This window comes from Ahaetulla prasina, chromosome 2, assembly GCF_028640845.1.
Source record: "Ahaetulla prasina isolate Xishuangbanna chromosome 2, ASM2864084v1, whole genome shotgun sequence".
In the NCBI taxonomy this organism is placed as follows: Eukaryota; Metazoa; Chordata; class Lepidosauria; order Squamata; family Colubridae; genus Ahaetulla; species Ahaetulla prasina.
In genome coordinates, this window is record NC_080540.1 from 251,151,345 (window position 1) to 251,177,691 (window position 26,347).

Sequence of the window (26,347 nt, forward strand, 5' to 3'; positions counted from 1 at the left end):
TTTGTTTAAATGTCTATGCAGTTGTGAAACTCCAGAGGCAAATCATTTCTAAAGCTGAGTTCTCAGAGGAAAAGATACGTTATAATGTATATAGGTCTCCTCAGATTTCCATTGCAACTTCTAGTTCAGGTGCCATTTAGATTATTTTTGCTTTCTTAATGAATTTCTTTGAACACCGATATAATTACATTTTCTCATGATTCTCTTTCTTCAATGTTACAAGGTCAGGGAATCATATGAGGTAGAGAAAGAGTATGTTAAGAATTAGAAACTGAAAAGGAAAGGCAGAATTTCCAAGCTTTGTCAGTTCATTCTTTGTTCTATAGAACTGCTTGGGGGAGAATGGATTATTTGCTGTCTTATATATATATGCTGGAAGATCTTCTGGGATTTCCTGCCTTTACAATTAATTGCCCAACCACCCTTTTTCCTTCCATAAATCTTTAATATCCTGTTTATTACTTTGGCATAATTAGAATACTTACTTGGCACTTCAAAGCCAATTAATATTTTAACCCTGAGTGTACTGGCTTCTTTGTGGGCTTTAAATTTTTTTTTTGCCCTATTGGTTAATTATGTCTGCTCTTTTACACATGCTCTTGTGTTAAAAATGTCTTTCAAGACTCTACTTATTTGGCATAAAATGATTAAATCAAGAAAAAGAAGAAGGGTAAAATGTAGCAATTAATTCAAGGATCAAGGATTAATTCAAGGTTTCTGCAATAGATATGTGGATATGTATTCCAAATGAAACATTTTTTTAATATCAAGGCAATTGGTATATTATTTTCCATTGACTTGGGATTGTTGCTTATAAATACATAATGGCAAATAGAACATTATACATGAAATATTTATAGGGGTCTACACAACCCATATTTCAGGGTTGAATACTTTAATGTTAAAGTCTTGTGCTAAGTGAGCAAGGCTTTTCCATGGAGTTCAGGAAACAAACTTCATGAGAAATATGTCAGAAACATAAAAGCCTTGTATTATTTATAGAACTTCAATTGGCACTGGCATGGCCCTAGACAAAACCCACTTTCAAACATTCCATTACCTATATTCTTTTATTTCAAATGTTTATAAAATTTTATAATTGAAATTTTAATCGCCTAATATAAATGCCTGTTTATAGGAGCTGCATTGTGATAACAGAATAACAGAGTTGGAAGGGACCTTAAAGGTCTTCTAGTCCAACGCCATTTCAGACAAATGGTTATCCAATCTTTTCTTAAAAACCTCCAGTGTTGGAGCATCTACAACTTCTAGAGGCAAATCAGTGCACTGATTAATTGTTCTGCCAGGAAATTTCTCCTTAATTCCAGCTTGGTTCTTTCCTTGAATATCGATACCTTTCTAGCGGTACAGCACAGAACCCCCTGTGTAGCCACAGGGCGCAGCCCATCAGAACTATTGATGGGTAGGAAACTCAGGTGTCCCTTAGATCGATTAAACCCAACATACTCCCCTGACGGGTACCAAGGCATCCAGGAAAAAACCAGGGGAATAGCAACGGGTGATTTAGTGTGGGCACATAACTATAGTGAAGGCCCAGCATGGCTTAAAGGAACTATCACTGGAGTAACTGGTCCAAAATCATATATAGTGGACATGGGGGATGGCCGAGTATGGAGGCGCCACATAGATCAATTACGAAAAAGGGTACAAAACAAACCAGAAACCGCGCAACCAGACCCTGACTACCAAATATTTGAACCAACAGCTAACTCAAACCCGCGGTGATCGGAGGACTTATCTGAACTTGAAGAAGTCCAGCGACGCCAACCGGCTCCTCCAGAAGACTGCAGGAACGACTCTGCAAGTAATCCAGGGCCGGAGGGCCCAGAGGAGGAGCTGGGAGGAACAAACAGTCCCTCCGACCAGCTCGACTCACTCCCAGAGAATGAATTGCGCAGGTCAGAAAGAGTTAGGAGACGCCCTGTCTACCTGCATGACTACGTGGAAAAATAACATGCAAATTCCATGCAAAAAAGTGGCACAATGCGTTCTGGGAGGGGAAGAGTTTTATGTATTTGAACTTTAGGAGGGAAGTTTGGGCGAGAACAAGCACGTTGCTGATTGGCTGATGCCTCAGCCAAAATAGTATTTAAAGTGGGGTTTTGCCTGTTGGTCTTTTGCTGGGTCACAATAAACTAAAGAGCTGTTGTCACTTGTTTGGTCTCCTGTCTCGTCATTGCCCAAACTTAACAGCTTCCATCCATTGCTTCTTGTCCTTGCCTTCAGGTGTTTTGGAGAATAGGCTGGGCCTGTTTTTTGTGGCAGCCCCTTAGATATTGGAACCCTGCTCTCATATCACCCTTAATCCTTCTTTTCATTAAACTAGATGTACCCAATTCCTGCAACCATTCTTTATATATTTTAGTGTTCAGTCCCCTAATCATTTTTGTTGCTCTTCTCTGCATTCTTTATAGACTAGTCTTAATGTCTTTTTTATATCATAGCAAAACTGGATGTAATATTCCAAGTGTGGTCTTACCAAGGCTTTATAAAGTGATATTAACACTTCACATGGTCTTGATTCTATCCCTCTATTAATGCAACCTAGGATTGTGTTGGCTTTTTTGCCAGCTGTAGCACACAGATGGCTCATATTTAAGTATTTGTTCACTAGGACTCCAAGATCCCTCTTGCAGTTACTACTATTGAGCCAGGTACCATCTATGCTATAAGTGTGAATTTGGTTTTTCTTGCCTATAGTAAAACGTGAGTAATGTTGTCTAGCAGATAGCAGTGTCTGCAGCGAAGAATTAGAAAATCCAAGATGGCAATCAAAACCATGCAGTTGAAACAGTAGTTATTTTTAGTGTGTCACAGCCTACATAAAAGGGTCAGGGTTTCAATTCCATAGTTGTGGTTGTCATCCCTTTTGACTCCTCCATTTGTGGACACCCCTGCTGATACAGAAATATATTTATTTGGAAATTCATATTGCCGCCTATTCGCACGTGGTGACTCAAGGTGGCTTACAAGAATTGTAATAATTGGGCACTGTTAAACCATAACTGTTCATATTTGCAACATTTCTTTAGTAAGCACTTTTTAAATAAATCATAGCTTAACATGAGGAGCAAATTCAAGTGGGATCCATAACTGGAGGACAAATGATGGCTGGACAGACACTTCACACTGTCACTTTAATGTAAAAATATCACACAACATACCAAACCAGAAGCATGGTATGTTTATAAATTGCAGTGGCTGAGTTCATAGAGGAGGATCTCAATCAAGAACAAATCATACTACGGCTAAGCATCTTGTGGAAACCAGAGCAGACTGAAGAGCTCAAAGTGCTGAAATTCCATCCAGCTTCTCTTTGATAACTTTAGCAAGCAATTCAAGACTGTATTTATCCCAGCAGGTGTTTGATGGCTTAACAAAACACAAAGGACAGCTTCAGAAAGCAGGGCCACTTTATTCTACAAGGATCTGCCTATGTAGTCTTGGTGATACGTGCACTAGCTTCTTCTGTGAAGAAATTCTGTTTATGATCCAAACAATATACAGTAACCTCAGCTATGTAACAAAATATGCATGGCATATTGTGCATTATTTAGATGATGCAGCATAAAATATTTCTCTTAATACAGAAGTCATGGAAAAAAGCAGGCCTGATTTCTCTTTCAGAATAAAAATGAAATACAAGTTTGAAATGATTCTCAGTGTTAATGATTTTAACAAGCATGACTAGCTATAAGAAAATGTAGTTGCCCTGTAATGCTGCCTTGTTTATTCTTAAAACTTTATTTAGTGAGAGGGGAGTCAAGACAGTAGATGTAACTGTGTAATTGAAGTCCCATTCTTTTATAATGCATTGGTTTCACACATGTAGAAAGGGATGGGGCTTCAATCACACAATTGCAACCACAACTCAGGCTTTTTTTTTAGCCCCCTCCCCATTTCCTTCCAGACATCCCAGGCCTTATTCAATCTAGCAAGACCTTATTGCTGGTTAAAATACTCTATAGACTTTAGGAATCTTCAAGCAACACAATAGAATCTAAAATTATGCAATAACATTTATCTCATCTTCAAACTTTTCTTATGGCATAGAACAGGGGTGTCAAAGTCAAGGCCCTGGGCCCAGATCTGGCCTGCAGGGTGCTTAGATCTGGCCTGCAGGGCCACCCTGGAAACAAAGAAGGACTGGCTTGCAGTGCCTCTGCCAATAAAAACCGAGCTCTGTTTTCGCTACCAGAAGGTTGGAGGAGGCCGTCATAGCTGAAAACGGAGCTCAAGAGCCCGTTTTCACTGGCAGAATGCTCGGGTTGCCACAGGTGCCCCGGACATGAGTGACATCAAGCTGGCCATGCCCCCCCCAGGTCAAACACAACCCTGATGCAGCCCTCAATGAAATTGAGTTTGACACCTCTGGCATAGAACATCCTTTAAAGGCCCTATCTACATGAGGCTGAAAGCAATGAGATCTGAAGAAAAGACAAAGAACTGTGACTGTAGAATCTGTGCTTCTTACATTTCGTTTTGACTTTACTCTTTAGTATTTCTTGCTTCCAACAATCTATCTGCCAACTTAGGATTCTGCTTCATGTCCCTGTCGTGTCCCACTCCTCCGCTGACGGCCGGGTCGGGGAAGTCCGTATCAGGCGTGCCTCTGCAGCTCTGCCAAAGTCCTAGCAAAGTTCTCAAGGCAGGCAGGAGACCAGGAAGTGACTTCAGCAATCCAAGGTAGACTTTGCCTGACTCAGAGAATTCCAGAAAGCAGATCCTTTATATAGGCTATGGGGTGTGGCTCCATGACTCAGAACTTATCCAGGCCTGCCCCTCCCTTCCTTTTGCTGACGCCTCCTATCAATTCTCCTCAAGCGAGGATCTCTCCAGGCTCCAGGTGTTGGCAATTCACATTCCTCAGGCTCACATGCTGTGGGGGAGGGGGAGGGGTCTAGTTGCTCCGTTTGCCTGGGCATGGAGCCAGGGCTGGGGGCTGGAGGCACATCAGGCCCTTCGTCTTGTTCGGCCTGTCTGGGCATGGTGCCAGGGCTGGGGCCTGGAGGCATGCCAGGACATTCCTCAGCGTTCGGCAGGAGATAAGAGGGACCCGGCTGCGGGGAAAGCGAGCGAGACACAACAGTCCCTCAAATGAGCTCACCTTCAGTCCATGCAAGCTGATGGAAGTACAACTGTTAACTTTTAAGATTGTCCAAAATGTTTCTTTCACTGCTGTGATGTATTTTTCCAAAAAGAAATCTCTTAGTTTGCTTTCTTGGCTATGTTCTGCATTTTATCCTTAGATACTCAGGAGTCAAAGGGTGTTTCGCCACTAAATTATAACAATGCAAACCAGTAGGTGTGGTTGATCAACACTGATTAGATCCAGCCCAGTTTTTTCTTACCTGAGTGCAAAATAGTATTAGAACAAATCATCTTCCCAGGATACTCTATAGCTGAACTCAAAGGTCCTTAACTCCACTATTGAGCAAGAACTGATGAACAGACAAACAATAAAAGATTTAGGTAATCTCAGAAGCTCTCAACAAACACAATGGGTTTTAATAGCAAAAGATACTGATAATCTGTCTCATATGTAATACCAAATCTGTCCTCTCCCTCATTCTGCCTCATCACAATTCATATTCTACACCAGTCTAGCTACTCACCACATCTGATGAAATGAAGGGCAGGTCAAGAAAGCTTAAGCCTTTGATCTTTATTAAAGGTTCTACCAGACTTCCTATGATTTTTGGCTAGCAAATATATAAATCAACTTTTTCCTGGCTTCTTTGTCTTTTAAAATTGGGAGCCAAATATCAGTTACGGCCGTTGATTCCAATGTTACCTGTTTCACCACTAAGTTTGAATTCAGAGAAAGGGATGAATTGGTGTTGTGTTTCTCTTCAATCTAATTGAATTTTTATCCAACAAAAGTTGATTCTTGGGAGCAAAATAAATGTAAAATATAGGAAAAACGGAATAACTGAAGGTCAAGCAAGGATAGTTCAGAAGGCGGTTCAGCCCTGTAGCTAGCTGGAATGCCCTTTGCCTTCTCAGGTTATTGCCTAACAAGCCAATTTTCCTAGGTCCCATTTCAGCTACAATAGAGGCCCTGCAGTAGCTACTTCAGAAAGAAGATGGCTACAGAATGCATCATAGGTCCAGCCTTTGGACCTAAGAACTGAGAGGAGTTGGCCAGAGGAAAGGCCTCATCAACTAGTGAAGGTGATGCACATTACTTGTTTTGTTATCAAGGCCCAAACAAGACCAGCAATATAACATTTCTACCTTTCTCTTCTTCTTTGAACTCCTTTCTGTATTGGTTGATGACTGCTCCTTTTTTTGTATCGAGTTATGTAATTCATTTGGGTGCTTAGTTGCAAAACTTTATAAGATAGTACTGAACAATGGGAAAAAAGATAAGTCACTGGAGAAGGCCTGTGCCTTTGCTGAAACAGGACACAATAAATAGCAAGCTGTTTAGCTAATGAATGATTGAGTGAAAAGCAGAGTATCCAGTAACAATTGAGCTTGATACCTAGCTTTGTGCTCAGTTTTCTAAAGGGAAGAGTATTTTGTATCAAGGTTAAACTGTAGAAAGCTATAATATCACTGCAGTAACCATAACCATTGAACACTCTGAAAAGAGCAATTCAACTCTCCTAAAGTAGCTCTCAAGAAGCTCATGGATAGATTTAATGAGGTTACATAATTAACTGAGATCAGATTTTTAATAGAATTTGCTTTCAGTTTGTAAGAATACACTGCAAATGTGTCGTAATGGACCCTTCTCCACTTGTACTGAACTATGATGCAAACATGCCCTAGCAATTTTTTTGGGAGGGGGGCATGTCTCCATGAAATAGCTCCATCTCATCTTGGCACATAAGGTAGCCTTTACCTAGTTGTATTAAAGTTAGGGTAGTATTTTTCTTCTTGTGGCAACACTATCAAACAAAAGCCCTAAGACATGTAAAATCTGTTACAGCCATTCAGGAATAAAATCAGATTTATCTGTTGTATGCAGAATTAGAGTAATTCTAATTCTCTTAGTAGCCATTTCAGATTGATGAGGGCATACTTTTTTCTTCCTACCGCTGGTTAGCACCAGTCTGCCTCCATTTTGATGTTGCATCCCTGATTACTTCAGTTCAGCAGTGCTGCGCTGCTAGTCTATCAAAATGACATAACAGCATACCTAACTCAGTTCAAATAGCAAAACAGTAGAATGATGAACCAATTTCCACTTGTGCTATTTTCCAAAAAGAGTATGCAGAATAGGTAATAAAAAAAAGAAGAGAGAATTCTTTAAAATGCTACTTATCTAGGCATAATACACCAGGACTGCAGAAATCTAGTAGAATACTATACTGGCATCAAGAAATACAAAAAACTTTAACTAGGAAATCATTAGTAAGATTAATCTTGCAGGAGAGTAGCATTTATCTGCTGTTTATTAGAGCAGCCTAACTTTTTTCATTTTTCATACCCGAAAAATAACGGCATTAAAGAATCTACTATTTAAAATTGATCTGATTCTTAACCGTGAAGCATGAAGAGTTCTACTAAACATGCAATTCTATGACCACTTATTTTGGAGTGGGCCCCAACGTCAATAGGATTTGCGATGGTGCTGTTGGTATGGGTATGGGAAGACCAGATATCTCCTTTGCCCTCACATCTATGTCAGGAACACTGTCACAGGCCCCAAAAAGTAAATACACAAGATCAGCAACACTTTTACATGCTCTTCCTCTAGTAGGGCAGATGCCACCATCTAGCATCAACACCCCTCTGGATTCTATATAGGAAAAACAGGACAAGAACAATTAATGGCACAAGTCTGACATCAGGATTTAAAATATGAACAAAAGAGAATTTCTACTTCCCAGGCTATATATAGATAGCCCTCAATTTACAATCACAGTTGAACCCAAAATTTATGTTGCTAAGTGAGAAATTTGTTAAGTTTTGCTCCATTTTACGGTTTTTCTCACCAGATTTGTTAAGTGAATCACTGCAGTTCTTAAATTAGTAACACAGTTGTTAAGTGAACCTAGTTTCCCTATTGAATTTGCTTGTCAGAAGGTTGGCAAAAGGAGATCACATGACTCCAAGACATTGCAACCATTATAACTGTGAGTCAATTGTCAAGCATCTGAATGGAAATCACACAGTGGGATTCAGCCAGTTCACACCTATTGGGAGAACCGGTTGTTAACTTTCTAAGCAGTTTGGAGAACCGGTTGTTGGAAGAAATCTTATTTTGTTTTTTCCCACTTTACAGGGCTAATCCTGTAAGGAAAATAGGAAGGAAACATTCTGGTGTTCTTTCTAGACTAATATTTATTGCCCTGCTTACAGAAACTGCCTCTCAATGTAATAAGGGTTAACCCTTATTACATTGTAACAGCTAAGGCAAAGCGCCTATTGACATTGAGTTGCCACGCCCACATGGTCACAAGACCACTGAGCCACGCCTACCCAGGTGGTCATTAGAATGGAGAACCTGTTGTTAAATTATTTGAATCCCACCACTGAAATCACATGACCATGGAGATGGGGCCATGGTCATACCTGTGAAAAATGGTCATCAGTCACTTCCCCCGCTTCCAACACCCATTGTATGCTTGGAACATCACTAAATGAACTGTTGTAAGACGAGGACTGCCTGTTCTCCAATGTCAAGTGGGAAAGGTGCCATCAGCCTCCTGATTTTATGGCTTTGGCTTACAACTGTCCTCGGAGTAAACAGAGCCTTCCACCCCCTCCACCCACTTGCTGAAACGATCTTGGCTTTGGGTTCATTTGACCCCCGTGGATCAGAGCTATTCGCCAGAGAGGGAGTGAGAATAAAACCTTTGCCCCGCCTGTCCGGAGACGGAGACCAGCTACTCATCGTTTCAAATCCGGGCAGCTTCTTTTCCCTTTCTCCTTCGCTCACCTTTTCCTTGACCTGCCGTCAAACAGAATTCATTAAGGCAGCCCGTCTCCGTCTCTCCCGCCACCCCACCCACTTTCCGCCCCGCCCGCCGCGGCGGTCCTCCTCAGCGGCCGCGGCGTTCGCGGTTTTCTTGGCACGGCCACTTCCGACCGGGGGCAGTCGAGGAGGAAGGCGGTGTGGGGGGGATGGTCCTCCTCTCTCCTCGGAGTTCCGCTGCTCCGACGCCGGGGCTCTGCTGACACGCTCCCGGGGGCGTGGAGCGAGCTGGGGTTGGCGGTGGAAGCGTCTGCCTCCGCAGGGCTTTCTTTGAAACGATGTCCGAGGCGAAGGAAGAGCGCGCGTTCGGCTACATAGTGGAGCTATTAGCAAAAGGCAAGGTAAAAGCGAATCCCCTCTCGCTTCCCCGCCAAAAAAACCCAGACAAACCCAAAAAAACTCCCTCGCGTTTGTCGCCGGTAATTCGGCGTCCGATACGAAGTAAGCCCTGCGGGTGCCGCGCTCGCAGGTGCAAAGCAACTTCAGGCTCAGGCTTGCGGGAATAACCGACCAGCCGCGAGAAAAGAGTTTCCGAGGCGGCGGAAGGGAGAAGCAGGCGGGGGAGCTGCTTAACCAGACCGACTGGACGGGGCGGCTTTGTCCGCCCTCTGGGATAAAGTGTGAGTTGCGCGTTGAGTCGTTAAGCCGCTATCCCGGGAGTCTTGGCTAGTTAGAGCACGCCGGGTTCTTGTTTATTTAACAGACTCAACGGCCGAGCTGGATTTCAAATCCTCCAGTGACTCTACGGTTAGGAGTAGCTCCCTGGCTATTCTTCGCACGACGTAGTTAAGCCACCAAGGAGCCAATCACGCTTTTGCCTAAGGGGTTTTTGGCGAACTCGGCCCACTACGGGGAGTCCTCGACTTACGACCACAATGAGCCCAAAGTGTATGTTGCTGAGCGAAACGTTTGTTGAGTGAGTTTTGCCCCCTCTCCGTTTTGCCATTTTTATTGTCACTGTTGTTAAGTGAATCACCGCAGTTATTCAATTAGTAACATGGCTGTTAGCCGAATCTGGTTTTCCATTGGACTTTGCTTGTCATAAAAGGGGATTTTATGACACAACAACTGTCATAAATATGAGTCAGTTGCCAATCATCTGAATTTTGATCACATGACCACGGGAATGCTGAAATGGTCGTAAGTGTGAAAAATGGTCATAAGTCACTTTTTTCATTGCCGTGGTAATGTGGAATGGTCACTAAATGAACTGTTGTAAGTCGAGGACTACTTGTAGTCAATGGTTCAGTGAAAGTGGCATATAAAGCCTGAAATCTGGGTTAAAGTAAACCATGGTTCAGATAACATGTAAGTATGACGCTTTAGCTAAAACAGCTACTAGGTGTTTGAAATAAGTGTCTCTTTCCTTGTATTAGCTTTCTTTGTATTAACAATTGTTCAAGTTGTTAAGCCAAGATATTAAATGAATCCCAATTGGCTGGGTTTACAAGGTACACTAAACCAGGATGTAAAAATCAAGCAAGATCGTTTTATGCAGTGCAGAGTTTGGTTAAGCATGTGGTGAACGCAGTATGGTAGCAATTCCTGTCAGAACTCAACAAGTACTAGAGACAAAAGAAGTTGAGGCTGTATGATTAATGAATGATGTCATTAATTTGCTCTAAATTAGTTTCTCATTACTATATTTGATAATTTCATGGTCTAGGAATTAAAATAAAAATTAGAATGAAAATCAATGTACAGTTTGTGCTCCATGGTGATGCTCTGAATTATAGCAATTCCACAGGATGGCCATTGAAACTTACTGCAAAGCTACAGCTGAAAGTGTAAAATGGATAATTAGCTGCATTATCCCCATCCCAGGCTTTTAAAGCTGAGCTGTTTCTACACCTGAAGCATCTCTATTGATTACAACCAGGTTGCTTTAATCTTTATCTTTTTTTCTATGTCACTTGGGAAAATTGTTGAAAGCAAAGATTTTAAAATTGTGTAAATTAAATTTAGGAGTACAACACATTGAATAGTATTAAAACTCATTTCTGGGTGACCATGTGTCTTTATACTGTCTGATTTAGGAAGTAGAAGTTATTCGGGATAAATGTATCTTGCACAGGGAGGTAAGATCTTCTACACCGGAGCTGTCTTCCAAATGTGTTGTGCAGTAACTCACATTCTATCTATTCAGCATAATCTATCATTGTAACCCAACATACATGAAGGGCATAAATTTGAAGAAGGAAGTGATAGATCCCTTGGACTGAATCTTGCCTACATCACTTATGTTAACACCTTCTGGTACTTCTCATGGAAACTATGATAGGATCCCATTAGTGATAAGTATCACTTGTTGTGATTGCTTCTGAAATGGCTGGAGGTGTGCTAGAACAGGGGTCTCCAACCTTAGCAACTTTAAGACTTGTGGACTTCAACTCCCAGAATTCTTCAGCCAGCATAGCATAGCTGGCTGAGGAATTCTGGGAGTTGAAGTCCACAAGTCTTAAAGTTGCCAAGGTTGGAGACCCCTGTGCTAGAACATAATATAAATCACTAAGAGGGATCTTGAATGTGGGTATTTTAACAGCTATGGCAAAATGTTTCCCTTCCCTGTGAGTAGTAGGAAAGTACAAATTGTGCTGTTGTCATTGCTGATCCTATTATACCTCAATGATGAGACCAGTGAGTAGTGTTGCCCTTGCTGTTTTAAAATGGGATACGTTAAGGAAAATAGATTTCCCCAGTTTTGTTCCTTTTTTATTGTTACCTATGAGTGGGAAAATTACTCCCCTTAATATCAGATGGATTGGTGCATTTGTTAAGTTGCTCAATCTACAGCTCATAAGTGTTACATGTTAAAAGTATCAATCAGGCTATTCCTGAATATGAGTATGGTGTTCTTTTCAAACAGTGCTAAACTCATGTCCAAAGGTAGAATTGTAAGTAGACAAAGAGTGAAAAGTGAAGAAATAAGTCCATCCTCAGTTCTGCAAAAGCATTTTGCTGTAAGTGGCTATGAACATCAGCATTGAGAAGCAGGCTGGGGAATAAAGTAGAATGGTTCTGCCCACTCCCACTTAAAAATTAAGTGCAAAACCATTGTCAACAGAGTTAGCACAAACATTGTAATGCAGTATCTTTTTGGAGATAGAACCTGGTTTAAATCATTCTTTGTGCAACATGTTAGGTAAGCATTGGTCTTTTTTTTTAAAACAGAAGCTCAGTGTTCCTTCAGTGCCCTATGCACGGTCACTCACGCACTCGTGACGTCTCGTCTGGATTACTGCAATGCTCTCTACATGGGGCTCCCCTTGAAGGGCATCCGGAGGCTGCAGTTAGTCCAGAATGCGGCTGCGCGGGTGATAGATGGAGCCCCCCGTGGCTCCCGTATAACACCCATCCTGCGCAGGCTGCACTGGCTACCTGTGGCTTTCCGGGTGCGCTTCAAGGTTTTGGTGACCACCTTTAAAGCGCTCCATGGCATTGGGCCGGGTTACTTACGGGACCGCCTACTGCTACCGAATATCTCTCACCGACCCGTGCGCTCTCACAGAGAGGGTCTCCTCAGGGTGCCGTCGGCGCGGCAATGTCGTCTGGCGACACCCAGGGGAAGGGCCTTCTCTGTGGGGGCCCCCACCCTCTGGAATGAACTACCCCCCGGACTTCGTCAGCTCTCGGACCTCCGGACCTTCCGCCGCGGGCTTAAAACGTATTTATTTAATTGTGCAGGGCTGAGCTAGATTTTAAATTATTGGTTTTAAATTGGGTTTTACTTGATATTTTAATTCTAAATTTACGGGCTTCTTAGAATCAGTTTTTTAATTGTTTTATATTGTATTTATATGTTTTTTAAATGCCTGTACACCGCCCTGAGTCCTTCGGGAGATAGGGCGGTATATAAATTTGAATAAATAAATAAATAAATAAATAAATAAAAGAACACTAAAGTCATGTTTAAAAAATAAGGTTAGTAAAACCATATAAAACCTTGAAAGTGGCTTGGAAAGTGGGTTGATAACTCTGCAGAAATCAGCTGTCAAATCTATCCTGCAGCTTAATGCAAAATGGCCAGCAGTCAGAGAGTAGGGAATATAACTACAGCAATCGGAAATGTTAGGAATTGGGCACATCCAGTGGTGGGATTCAAGTAATTTAACAACCGGTTCTCTGCCCTAATGATTTCTTCCAACAACCAGTTTACCAAACTGCTCAGAAAGTTAACAACCGGTTCTCCCGAAGTGGTGCGAACTGGCTGAACCCACCACTGGGCACATCCCAAACTTTGACCATATCAACATGTTCATTTGTGTCTATAACAAAAGCATTAGTGGCTGTTTCAGCTGCTATGAACTAAGGCAGTGACTTAAAGCTGCAGATAAAAACAGATCAGAACCAGAACTTCACTTAGGCACCAAACTGGAATCTGGCTACTTTACCTATAGGGAATATCCAAACTGAAAAATCCTGCTCTTAGGACTGAATTTTAAGTAATTTAACTACACATCCTTAGTGGATGCATATTTTGATTATAAACAGAAATTAAATTTAGCTTTTTAAAAGTAATGGGTGCAAATGCTAAAAAATCAGACTTACGTTCTGGATAGTTTTAATATTTTTAATAAGGCAGAATCTCCTTTCTTTTCATCTAGTATCCAGCCCAGTTCAATGTCACTTTTAGGGACATTGGGCAGCAATAGTTAAAAAACATTTTCAATCTTCATGTAATCTTGTGCACATGATCTTCATTTAGTCATCCATCTAGAACAGGGGTCCCCAAACTTGGCAGCTTTAAGACTTGTGAACTTCAATTCTCAGAATTCTCCAGCCAGTTATGCTATGCTGGCTGAAGAATTCTGGGAGTTGAAGTCCACAAGCCTTAAAGCTGCCAAGTTTGAACACCTCTGATTTAGAGAAATGGGAAGAAACTGCACTATATAGTATGCTGTCTTCTGAGTTTAATTTACATTGTAATGTAAATGTTTAAGAAGACTGCAACAATTTGCTAGGACAAAGGATTTGTCATACAAAGGATTTGAAATATGGCTAAAGCTTATGCTTGACCCAAGTAATTCGTTAAGCAGCTGTATAGCTTCAATTGCAGCTGTAAAATATTCTGAGTTCCTTGTTTGACTACCACAGCTGATTATTCCGAAAAGGCACATTTATTAATTTATCCAAATTTCCTGACAGGCTTGTACATTTTTCCATTACCTTGTTCAGTTCTCTTAAAGCCCTAGCTCACGTCTAGAAAAGGGAAATGACTTGGATGATTGCATGAATTGCCCCTGAGTGTTTTCTCCTGTTCAAGCAAGCCAAAGGAGTTTTTGCTTTTTCATAGTCAGCAGCAATGAAATATGAAAGCAGCCTAGACTGATACTAGCAGAAAGCTAAAACAGTATAGGTTAGAACCTATTTGGAGATCAGTTCCAGGGAGTGGTGATGGGCAGAAATACAACTCTATAACAAGGTTGTGCCTGTACAGAAATCTCCAGTGGATCATTCTAGCATACTAAAAACCTCACAACATTCTTGTTTGTGTATAAAGAATTTGGAGTATTCAGCAGCTTGCTCTCATCAGTTTTTATGGAACTTATGAGTTTGGTTCAGTGATTTGTAATTGTGCCAATTACATATGATACAAATCCAATAGCTGTAATTATGGCTTATCCAGTTTTAATAGATTATTTTTCAGAGAGTCTTTCTCTGAAAAGGAGAATCTCCTTTTTATGTGTTTACTGTTATTTTTTTAGCTAATAAAAGTTGAGGTAAGTTCTGGCTAAGCTGACAAAGTTGGTACTAAATACATTTTTATTGACGTGCTATTCATTTCTTTTTCAATTCTTGTGCAGAAATCAGATATTTTATTCCTGGGCAAAGTTCTGAATTCAAGGAAATGAATGGATCAGGGGTGTCAAACTTGCGGTGTCACGTCATCATGTGATGTAGTGTGACTTTTCCCCCCTTCGTTAAAATGGGGTAAGCGTGGCCAGTACTTGATGCATCTGGCCCGTGGGCTGCAAGTTTGACACCCCTGATCTAGATCCATTTTTCAGCCCTGGTTATGGATGCTGCTTTTGATATCTTGGGAAATTCTCTACACTGGGGTCTAGGCAAAGATAGTGTGTCTCCTGGATCCTATAATACAGTATAAACCCAATCAATATATCTGAATACAAGGGAGAATTTTTAAGGCTGGGATCCTTTCAAAAGAGCTGGCCGCCAGTCATCAAAGACTGAACCCTGGGAAATGTAATGTCAAACACAAAAAAGTGAACGGTAGCACTATTGATTAGAGCAGGGGTCCCCAACCCCAAGTCCATGGACTGGCATTAGTCTACAGCATATGAGAAACCAGGCCATGTAAAAAAGCGAAGCCCCATCCATGCAGGCAGCCCATGAAATCATGCCCCTTCCAGCTCACGGAAAAACCTCTCCACAGAATTGGTCCCTAGTGCCCAAAGGGTTGGGGGCCTCTGGATTAGAGTATCAGAATAGAGGACAGTATATGGAGTTGGTGTAACATGTTTCTACAGAAGGAGATTTGATTACAAATCAAAAACAATTTGATTAAAGAGGAATGGGACTGAGAGAGAAGAAAAATGTGAGAATGACAATTGATAAAATGAAAGAGAAACTGCCAGAATAATAATGTAATAATAAGTAATAATAAGATTCTCTAATATATGAGCCAATGTGGCATGGAAATATATTGTGCGGACTGACTAACAGAAGGATTGGATATTCAAACTCAAGGAAGAGAATTCCCTCAAAGTGACAGAGGTAAAGGTAAAGGTTCCCCTCGCACATATGTGCTAGTCATTCCCGACTCTAGGGGGCGGTGCTCATCTCCGTTTCAAAGCCAAAGAGCCAGCGCTGTCCGAAGACATCTCTGTGGTCATGTGGCCGGCATGACTCAATGCCAAAGGCGCATAGAACGCTGTTACCTTCCCACCACAGGTGGTCCCTATTTTTCTACTTGCATTTTTTACATGCTTTCGAACTGCTAGGTAGGCAGAAGCTGGGACAAGTAATGGGAGCTCACCCCATTACACGGCACTAGGGATTTGAACCACTGAACTGCCAATCTTTTGATCGACAAGCTCAGTGTCTTAGCCACTGAGCCACTGCATCCCTTCTAAAGTGACAGAATGGGGAAGGAATTCCTACCTACATCAGCCTCATGAGGGGGCGGTTGTAACGGGAAGGGATCAACAATAAGGTTTTAAGCTGAGGTATAGAAAATGTGAAATATTTAAATGTATAAATTGAAAGTCATTTTTTTCAGATGTGAAAAATGAAGCTGAGCTCAAAAGGTGGCGGCAAAATTACTTGGGGAATTGGTATTTTCAGAGAAACACCTAGAAATAATATCAGACAAAATTAGACAATCCATAACATAATTAGTGGTGATAATCGAGGTAGTAATAAATAGAAGATTCAGGAAAGAGCGCCAGAAAAATTGTTCAAGGAAAAAGTCTATCTGGAAGTCCGTGAGATCTTCAGTCTCAGGCTGTTGCTGGTAAATGCCAAATGCCTGTGTAATAAGATCAAGTTAATTCACAGTGAAATTCACTTTCTCATCAAAGAAAGTTGGTGGTAATCAAGAGCTCTCTTCATGAGATGATGGACTGTGAATACTTATATTGTTGGGTTATAAGAACACATTGGGAATTCTGCTTTTTGTTTTATGAGACAAAAAGGCCATTTCTGACCACCTTGACTATATATCTTGTCTGATCTTATGATCTCTATAGCTTATGATGATTTCTATTTCAAAGTCTTGAGGTGAGGTTGAAGCAGACTTTGTGATCTTTCTCACAAGCTTGAGTTCGTCAAAAATATTTTGTGTTATATAAAATATTTGCCTCATGGTGCTAAAAAATAAAAGTAATTATTTAAATACATTGTATAGCCAACCATCTCACATAGTGTGAGATGGTTATTGTAGTTATTGTTCCCTTCCCATTATTTAGTTCACCTGGGGTTCGTTGCTCTGGGAAAGTCTGTAATGCTGGAAAAGGTGTAAAAAAAGAGGAGAAGAGGGTGACCAGCAGTAAGATGGATGGACTCAGTTAAAGTAGTGATGAGTGGATTGCAGGGAGAATTGAAAGAACAGGTTACAAATAGATCGTCATGGGAAAATCTGTATGGTTGCTAGGAGGTGAAAACAATTCAGTGGCACATAATGATTTTCCAATGGATGTTATCTGTCCAGTGCACAAGTTTCAGGTTGGGACATTCCAATTCTTTCCCCATGTGAAATTCAAGGAAATGCAAGAACATCTTGTTTTTCAGTAGAGGCACCATTTCTAGGGACCATCCTTTTACAAACATCTGGATAACCTCCCTCTTTCTATATCTTTTGAAAACTGACCTGTTTAGAAAGACTTTTAATTAAGATTTGCCACTGCATGCTCATTATAATTTAACTTGATTATATTAATTTTTAAAGGACTTGACAGCTTTAAGAATTACTTTTTAACTATGTGTTGGATGTAATTAATTTGATTTTTATTATAATCGCTTATAAATGTGGCAGTAAAGTAAATCAATACATTTGTTATTCCCTGGAGCACCAGTCACTGGGAGAAAAGAGGAATACAACTTTCAAAAAATAATAAATGTGGAGCATTCAATACCTTTGCTTAAGATTGAACAGAAGAAAGAGTTCAGTAGAATGCTCAAGTGATGCGAAATCGATACAACTTGGAAACTTTTTCTAGCTAGTTAACATTTTGTCCTGTTTACATGCTGGACCCGGACAACAAAGAGTCTGATACTTAACAATGTTTTTCCATCTTGGCAATTTTAAGATGCGTGAACTTCAACTCTCAGAATTCTCCAACCATCATGGGAGATGAAAAATACTGAATTAAAGTTAATTATGACCATTTGGAGATCTAATCTATGCATAAGCAGTAGTTTCATGTTACTGAGTGCTAAAAATGCTTTCTTTTGCAATGATAACAGTAAGGCTATAATAGGAAAAACTGTCTTCTTTCAGGAAATGATTCAGGACTTACAATAATGTTTCTGTGTAATTATGTTCTTCTTGAAAGGCTGAAAACTTGCATTCATTTTAGAATAACTTTTATTGTGGCAATAAACTTCATTTCTCATTGTGGAACTGAAGTTTCACAATCTCCAAACAGCATATTATATGGGTGAGATTGGGGAAACGGGGGACGGACAGGCTGTTGAAGTCCCTAATAAATTAGAGACAGCTTTATTAACATTTCCATTTGGACTTCCTAGTATTCCCAAACACCTTCTTTGGGAATATTGCAATGCAATTCTTCTTACTGATTGAGTCTATTTTTGAACTACTCCATATTAACCTTTATCAAGGCAATGCACGATTGGATTGCTTAAAGTAGTATTTTCAAACTTGGCAACTTTAAGATGTTGGCAACTTTAAGAATCCTTGGAGTCCATACATCTTAAATGCCAAGTTTGAAATCATATTTGAAAGACTGCCTTAGACAAATTTTTAATCAAATCAATCTGTGAAATCTTTGAAGGTAAGAAGTTGATGCTTGTTAAAAGTAAAGGTTTACCCTGTCTAGTCATGTCACATTCTGGGGGTGTTGTTCATCTTAGTTTCTTCTTGTGTGTTCATCTTAGTTTCTTAGCCGAGGTAGCCAGCGTTATCTGAAGATACTCCTTTTTATTTTTTTATTTTTTTAATTTTTATAAATTTTTAACGTTACAAACAAAAAAAGAAAATACATTTTCCACCCTTGTGCTATACATAAAAAAAAAGAGGAAGATTTGGGTCTTCGGATATATCCTCATGATTGCCAAAATCCACGTTCTCGAGGTACAGGTACCGAAGCGTCCAATGTTCCAAGCGCATAGTCCACAAATGGTTTCCAAGTCTTCCAGAAAATATCTTCTTTATACACACCACTTCTAATTTTAATATCACATGTCATTTTATCATTTAAAGCTAATTTCCACATTTCAGAATTCCACTCTTCTATTCTAAAAATCACATCTAGTTTCCAATATCTAGCTATTATAATTCTACCTATTATAATCATAATTCTAATCAATTCTTTTTCATATTTTGTTAATTCTATTTCCTTAATTACCAACAATAATATAGTTTCCACTCTCAATGTTATTACTTTCCCCATCATTTCAAATATTTTCTCCAATTGTTGCCAAAACTTTTTAACCTTATCACATTTATACCACATATGTTCATAAGTCCCCAATTCCATTTCACATCTCCAACATTTTTTACTAATTTTTTTATCCATTTGTGACAATCTTACTGGAGTCAAATACCATTTCCAAACAACTTTATAATTATGCTCTTTAATCCTTATAGATAAGGTTCTCATAATTCTACTATTCCAATTCACATTCCAATCTGACTCTGGCATTTCAATATTAAGATCTTTTTCCCAATTTGTCCTCATCACTCTTTGTAATTTTTCATCAGAGTTTATAGTCCCTTTAGCCCAATTTCATCTTTCATAATCCGAGATACTAAATATTCAAATTCAGTTTCACACCTATTTATCGAATAGTTTTCCCTTAATTTTTTTGTCCATTTTTCTATCTGTATTTTTTCAAACCAGCTTAACCCTAATTTTTCAATAATTTCTTTATTCCTCCTTTCATTTTCTAAAACTTAATCTGAAGATACTCCTGTGGTCATGTGGCTATCATGACTGTATGCTGAGGCACATGGAACACTGTTACCTTCCCACCAATTGCTACCTATTTATCTATTTGCATTGGCATGCTTTTGAATTGTTAGGTTTGCAGGAACTGGGAGAAGCTCACCCCATCACATGGCACTGGGGTCTTGAACTGGGGTCTCAGCTTTCCAGATGACAAGTTCAGCATCTTGAACCACTAACCCATCATGCCCCTTTGATACTTGTTAGGATTATTCTTTTCAGTAATCTACCATTCCTGCTATTTTCATGTCATTCTGCAACAAAATGAAAGTTTTTTTTATAACCTAGAACGTTTTTAAAAATCTAATCTTGAAAGAGCTTGATGTTAATCAGTTAGTCCTCATATCTCAAACTGAACTTCTCCATTTAAGACTCATAAACTACCTGGGGTCTTTCTGGAGTCATAGTTACTGTTTGAAGATCAGATAGGTTTATGGCCCAGAGGGCCTTTCCACAGATTCACCTTGTGCGCAGGTTGTGCCTTTTCCTCAATCAGAGGTATTCATACCCTAATCATCTGGTGACTAGATTATTGCAATGCTCCTGCATGGAGCTGCCCTTGAAGACCACCCAGAAACTAGACCTGTTTCAAAATGCAGTGGTGTGAGCAGCAAAGGGAACCTGTTGGCATTTCCAATATGTCATCACTGCCACACATGCTGTACTGGTTATTAGTTGACTTCTGAGTGCAATTGCGCATTATGCTGGCTGGAGAATTCTTGGGAGTTTGAAGTTCACACATATTAAAATTGCCAAGATCGAGAAACACTGCTCCAGAACGTATTTTTGTGTGTGGTGGATACAAAGAAGATTATAGGTAGAAGAAGGGGATGTACTATTGTACAAGATGTCCATCAGTTTCACGTGTTACCAAAAAGTTTGTTTTTTTAATAATGTTAAACTTTCCCTTTAATGGCAATTTCTGTTAATAATAATAATAATAATATTTTAATTTGTATACCGCCCTTCTCCCGAAGGACTCAGGGCGGTGAACAGGCAGATAAAATATAATACACACAATAATTTAAAACAACCCTTAAAAAACTAATTTAAATGCCCAAAATGTTAAAAAACATACTCCCCTGTAAAATAACACAATTTTAAAAACCCATCCAATAAAAATAAAAATCAGGCTAGTCCAGCCATATGAAATAAATAAGTTTTAAGTTCATGAAAGGTCCTAAGGTCAGGTAATTGTCAAGTCCGAGGGGAAGTTCGTTCCACAGGGTCGGAGCTCCCACAGAGAAGGCCCTCCCCTGGGGCCGCCAGTCGACACTGTTTGGCTGACGGCACCCTGAGGAGTCCTCTCTGTGGGAGCGTGCGGACGATGGGAGATAGAAGCCGGCAGTAGGCGGTCCCGTAGATAGCCCGGTCCTAAGCCATGGAGCGCTTTAAAGGTGGTAACCAATACCTTGAAGCGCACCCGGAAAGCAACAGGTAGCCAGTGCAGTCTGCGCAGGATAGGTGTTATGTGGGAGCTCCGAGACGCTCCCTCAATAACCCGCGCAGCCGCGTTCTGAACTAGCTGAAGTCTCCGGGTGCTCTTCAAGGGGAGCCCCATGTAGACAGCATTGCAGTAGTCCAGGCGAGAGGTAACAAGGGCATGAGTGACTGTGCATAAGGCATCCCGGTCCAGGAAGGGCCGCAACTGGTGGATCAGGCGAACCTGATAAAATGCTCTCCTGGAGACGGTCGCCAAATGGTCTTCAAAGGACAACCGGCCATCCAGGAGCACGCCCAAGTTGCGTACCTTCTCCATCGGGGCCAATGATTCACCCCCGACAGACAGCCGCATCTGCAGCTGACTGTACCGAGGTGCCGGCATCCACAACCACTCCGTCTAAGTTTGAGCCTGTTCCTCCCCATCCAGACCCGTACGGCTTCCAGACACCGGGACAACACTTCGACAGCTTCACTGGGGTGGCCCGGGGTGGAAAAGTACAGCTGGGTGTCATCAGCGTACAGTTGGTATCTCACCCCAAAGCCACTGATGATCTCACCCAGCGGCTTCATATAGATGTTGAACAGGAGGGGTGAGAGAATCGACCCCTGCGGCACCCCACACGAGGCACCTTGGAGTCGATCTCTGCCCCCCTGTCAACACCGTCTGCGTCCGATCAGAGAGGTAGGAGGAGAACCACCGATAAACGGTGCCTCCCACTCCCAACCCCTCCAACCGGCGCAGCAGGATACCATGGTCGATGGTATCAAAAGCCGCTGAGAGGTCTAATAGGACCAGGGCAGAGGAGTAACCCCTATCCCTGGCCCTCCAGAGATCATCCACCAGAGCTGTCTCCGTACTGTATCCGGGCCGGAAGCCGGACTGGAACGGGTCTAGATAGACAGCTTCATCCAGGTACTGGGGTAGCTGACATGCCACCACACTCTCTACAACCTTCGCCGTGAAGCGAAGATTGGAGACTGGCCGGTAGTTCCTAAAACAGCTGGGTCCAGGAAGGCTTCTTGAGGAGGGTCTCACCACAGCCTCTTTCAAGGCCGCGGAAAGACCCCTCCGCAAAGAAGCATTTGTAATCCCTGAGCCAGCCTCGTGTCACCTCCTGAGTAGCCAGTACTAACCAGGAGGGGCACGGACCCAGTAAACATGTGGTGGCGTTCAGCCTACCCAGCAACCTGTCCATGTCCTCGGGAGTCACAGGATCAAAGTCATCCCAAACCACCTCAACAAGACGGGCCTCGGAACCCTCGCCTGGATCTACCCAATTTTGATCCAATCCGTCCCGAAGCTGAACGATTTTGTCGTATAGATAACCCTTAAACTCCTCGGCACGCCCTTGTAGGGGGTCCTCCCGCCCCTCCTGTTGGAGGAGCGAGCGGGTCACCCGAAACAGGGCGGCCGGGCGGTTATCTGCCGACGCAATGAGGGAGGAAACGTAGGAACGCTTCGCAACCCTCATTGTCACTAGGTAGGTCCTACTATAGGACCTAGCTAGTATCCGGTCAGCCTCAGAGCGGCTGGATCTCCAGGCACTCTCTAGGCGTCTTCTCCGGCGCTTCATCTCCCTCAGCTCCTTGGAGAACCAAGGAGCTGGTTGAGACCGACGCCGGGTCAGAGGCCGCAAAGGCACGACACGGTCCAAAGCTCCAGCCGCGGCCCGTTCCCAGGCCGCAACTACCTCTTCAGTCGAGTCGTGGGTCAGGTGTTCGGGAAACGGCCCAAGCTCCGTCAGGAACCTCTCCGGGTCCATCAGGCGCCTGGGACGGAACCAACGCATTGGTTCCGTCTCCCTGCGATGGTGGGTAGCGGTCAGAAAGTCTAGACGAAGGAGAAAATGATCTGACCATGACAAAGGTTCCACAACTAAATCATTTAAAACCAGATCATTAAACCACTGGCCAGAGATAAAAATCAGGTCTAGGGTACCTCCCCCGACGTGGGTAGGGCCGTCAATTAACTGAATCAGGTCCATGGCCGTCATGGAAGCCATGAACTCCTGAGCTGCCGAGGATGCTACGCCGGCTGATGGCAAATTGAAATCCCCCATGACCAACAGTCTGGGGGTTTCAACTGCCAACCCGGCCAGCAACTCCAACAGCTCAGGCAGGGCTGTAGTCACGCAGCAAGGAGCCAGGTACGTGATCAACAAGCCCACCTGAGTTCTACGACCCCACTTCACGAAGAGGGATTCACACCCAGCTATCTGAGGCACAGTGGTCTCCCTCGGCTCCAGACTCTCCTTGATGATAACCGCCACCCCTCCACCCCTACCCTGGGCCCTCGGCTGATGGAATGCTCGGAAGCCTGGTGGGCACATCTCCACTAGGGGAACCCCCCCTTTGGTGCCCAACCAGGTCTCCGTAACGCCCATAACGTCCGCGGTCCCTTCCTGAATAAGATCTGAAATCAGGGGGGCTTTATTAACCGCGGACCTGGCATTACATAACACCAGCCGGAGGCCCAGGTCCCGATTATCCTGGCCACTCGGGTCACGGGAAATTTCTGGGGGGCCGGAGCACGCAATCGCTCGTAAACAGCGAGGGCGAGCCCCCGAAACCTGATGTGGCCCCCCCCTTCCGTCATATCTGCCTCTCCCACTTACCGTAGTAATAGCTCGACCCTGACAAACTGGAACGACACCCTCGCCATAACCCCAGGACCTATTAAGTTACACAACACATGGTGGACCTAGCCCCTTCCTGACGGGCCCATCCACCCCCCAGAACCAAACCCGTCAGTTTCCTCCCCTTAAAATTCCCCTTAAAACTCCCTGGTAAAAAACGATTAAAACAGTTCATTAAAAATCCCCTAAGCCTCCTAGATTTCGCATGCCAACTCTCGGGGTTCCAAAACCCGTCCTCGAGATGTGCCCTCGATAGTGTGGAGGGCCAGACCTGCGAGAGAGGGGAATCTCGCAGGGCAAGAAGGTCCGCAGTTGAAAATCTTCGCATCAATAAAAATAAAAATACAGTACAGTCAGCAGTCCATCCAAGCCGGTCAAGATGGCAAAATGTCATTGCAGCAAGACTAGACTCCCTGGCTGGCGAGATGGATCATGGACTTCCAGGATTCCGTGGGGCCGTTATTCTACCCCCAAACCCAAACGGCCCCACTTTCCCAGGTCCAGATGACAAGCCATTCTCCTCCAAGTCAGTCCGTACGGCCTTGGTGTTACAGTCAATCTGGGCTGTTGACTCACTAAAGGAAACCTACTTTAACCTTCCATCATTTGTTTACATATTGCTTTTCTATGGTAAAAAATGTTCAAGATAGCTCACAATTATCATATAGAAACATTATCATTGGTTCCAAATAAGGGTTCATTCTGATAACTTGCACACTTGAATAATAATAGATAAAGAATCTAGTCCTGTTTTTCTGTGAAAAGGCAAGTTGGGGCCGGATAGCTCAGGCTGGTAAAGCCTGTTATTAAGAACACAAAGCCTGCAATTACTGCAGGTTCAAGCCCGGCCCAAGGTTGACTCAGCCTTCCATCCTTTATAAGGTAGGTAAAATGAGGACCCAGATTGTTGGGGGGGCAATAAGTTGACTTTGTAAAAATATACAAATAGAATGAGACTATTGCCTTATACACTGTAAGCCGCCCTGAGTCTTCGGAGAAGGGCGAGGTATAAATGTAAAAAAAAAAAAAAGTTTCTGTGCAAAAGAATAATTCTACTCTCCTGAGGCCTATCAATTTTTATAGAAGTATGTTCTGACAAATAGGGTTTACTCCAAGTTATTGAATACGACCGAATCCTTGCCATATTTAATTCAATTCTTGGGGAATGAACCCCATTCAATACAATGCATCTTAATGACAGACTGTGAAGTCACGTATCTGCCCTGAAAATGGTTACAGTCTGTGGTTTCCTGTATTTGGTTGGCCAGAAGAGCACTTAGTCTTTTTCTTTGCTAACAGACAGAAATACTTACTGTAATGCATTCATTTCAACCAAGTCAATTAGTGTACATCTTCAAGAGCTCTGCTGAGTCAGAGCCACTTTGTTCCAATATAGATTAGGTGAAGAATGAATAAAATGCTGCTCTTATAGTTAGATGTATGGTATTAATATCCTTGCTGTATTTTGTTGGTCAATACTAAGACTGCTTGTTAAAGATACTGCAATGTTATTGTATGTTTTTGGTATATTTATTCCAAAGAATGGTATATATCTATTTCCTAATAAATATACTCTCTGATCCAGTTAGATATTCTACACAGTATTAGAATTTCTGCTAATCCCATTCAGTTTGGGTCTCTAGCCAAAATGATCTCTCTTTTTCTGGCAGCCTACTGTGTCATTTGGATGGGGAATAGGGAAGGTGAGAAAGTAAGTAGGGAATAATCAGAAAAAGAAAAAAAAGTGGGGCGGGGAGTATGATGAAGGGATGTATTCTTCCATCAAGCTGTGATCCCACTCAGGCAATGTATCCCCCAAAATGAGATTCAAGGAAGACGACGTTTCTCAATGAAAATAGGCATGTTATTGAAATGAATTATTGTTTCAGAAAATTAATTTGTTAATTAAAATTATGGCATGGTTCAGATAACAGCACTGTGTACTGTACTGTCATAATGTCCTTCCAACTTTGAGTTAAAGTGGGTGAAGAATGGTTCCTGGTCTCGGGAGCAGATCCAGGTTCCAGCGTCACCCAGCAGTATAATGTTCCTGTATACAATGCCAGTTGCTTGATTGTGCAGTTCAGTGTATGCTGTTCCTGCATGCATCTTATAACCTGCCTCGATTTGTTGGACTGCCTCTGAGGCCTCTCTGCATAGCCAGCATCTTGGGTCCTGTCTAATGTGGTAGATCCCTGTTCCTATGAATTTGTTGCTTAGCGCCTGTTCTTGTGCTGTTATGATCAGTGCTGTCTTTTAATCCAACCCTTTCCAGCCACCGGTAAAATTTCCCAATTCCCAATTCCCCTACCTAAGATATCTGTCCATTGTACATGCCATACAGGGTCTTGTATTGCCATGACACTACTGCTTGATCTTTCTGCCATATCTGCTGCCTCAGGCATTCTTTCAGCAGCTCATTGGTGTGTGTGTGTGTGTATGTGTATGTGTGTGTATTTGCAAAGAATGTTGAAGTTTTATGATGAGCCCCAAAGGTACTTTTCCCAAATGCAACTGGACTTCCTTGTTTTTTTCTTTGACAACATTTTGGTTCTTATCCAAGAAGGTTCTTTAGTTCAGAACTGAAGAAGCTTCTTGGATGAGAAGCTAAACATTTTCAAAGGAAAAACAACAGCAAAAAAGTCCATTTGGGCTTTGGGAAAAGCACC

The 26,347-nt window shown here is 42.1% G+C and overlaps 1 protein-coding gene across 1 annotated transcript in view; it reads left to right on the top strand.

Annotated features, from left to right (window-relative positions):
- The first annotated feature begins 9,041 nt into the window (after positions 1 to 9,041).
- The window catches only part of TRIM36 (tripartite motif containing 36), a 52,542-nt gene continuing 35,236 nt past the window's right edge, over positions 9,042 to 26,347 (top strand). The window contains exon 1 of the mRNA XM_058172418.1: positions 9,042 to 9,291. Within this exon, the coding sequence (XP_058028401.1) occupies positions 9,229 to 9,291 (63 nt within the window). The 5' untranslated portion in view covers positions 9,042 to 9,228. The remainder of the gene's footprint in view (positions 9,292 to 26,347) is intronic.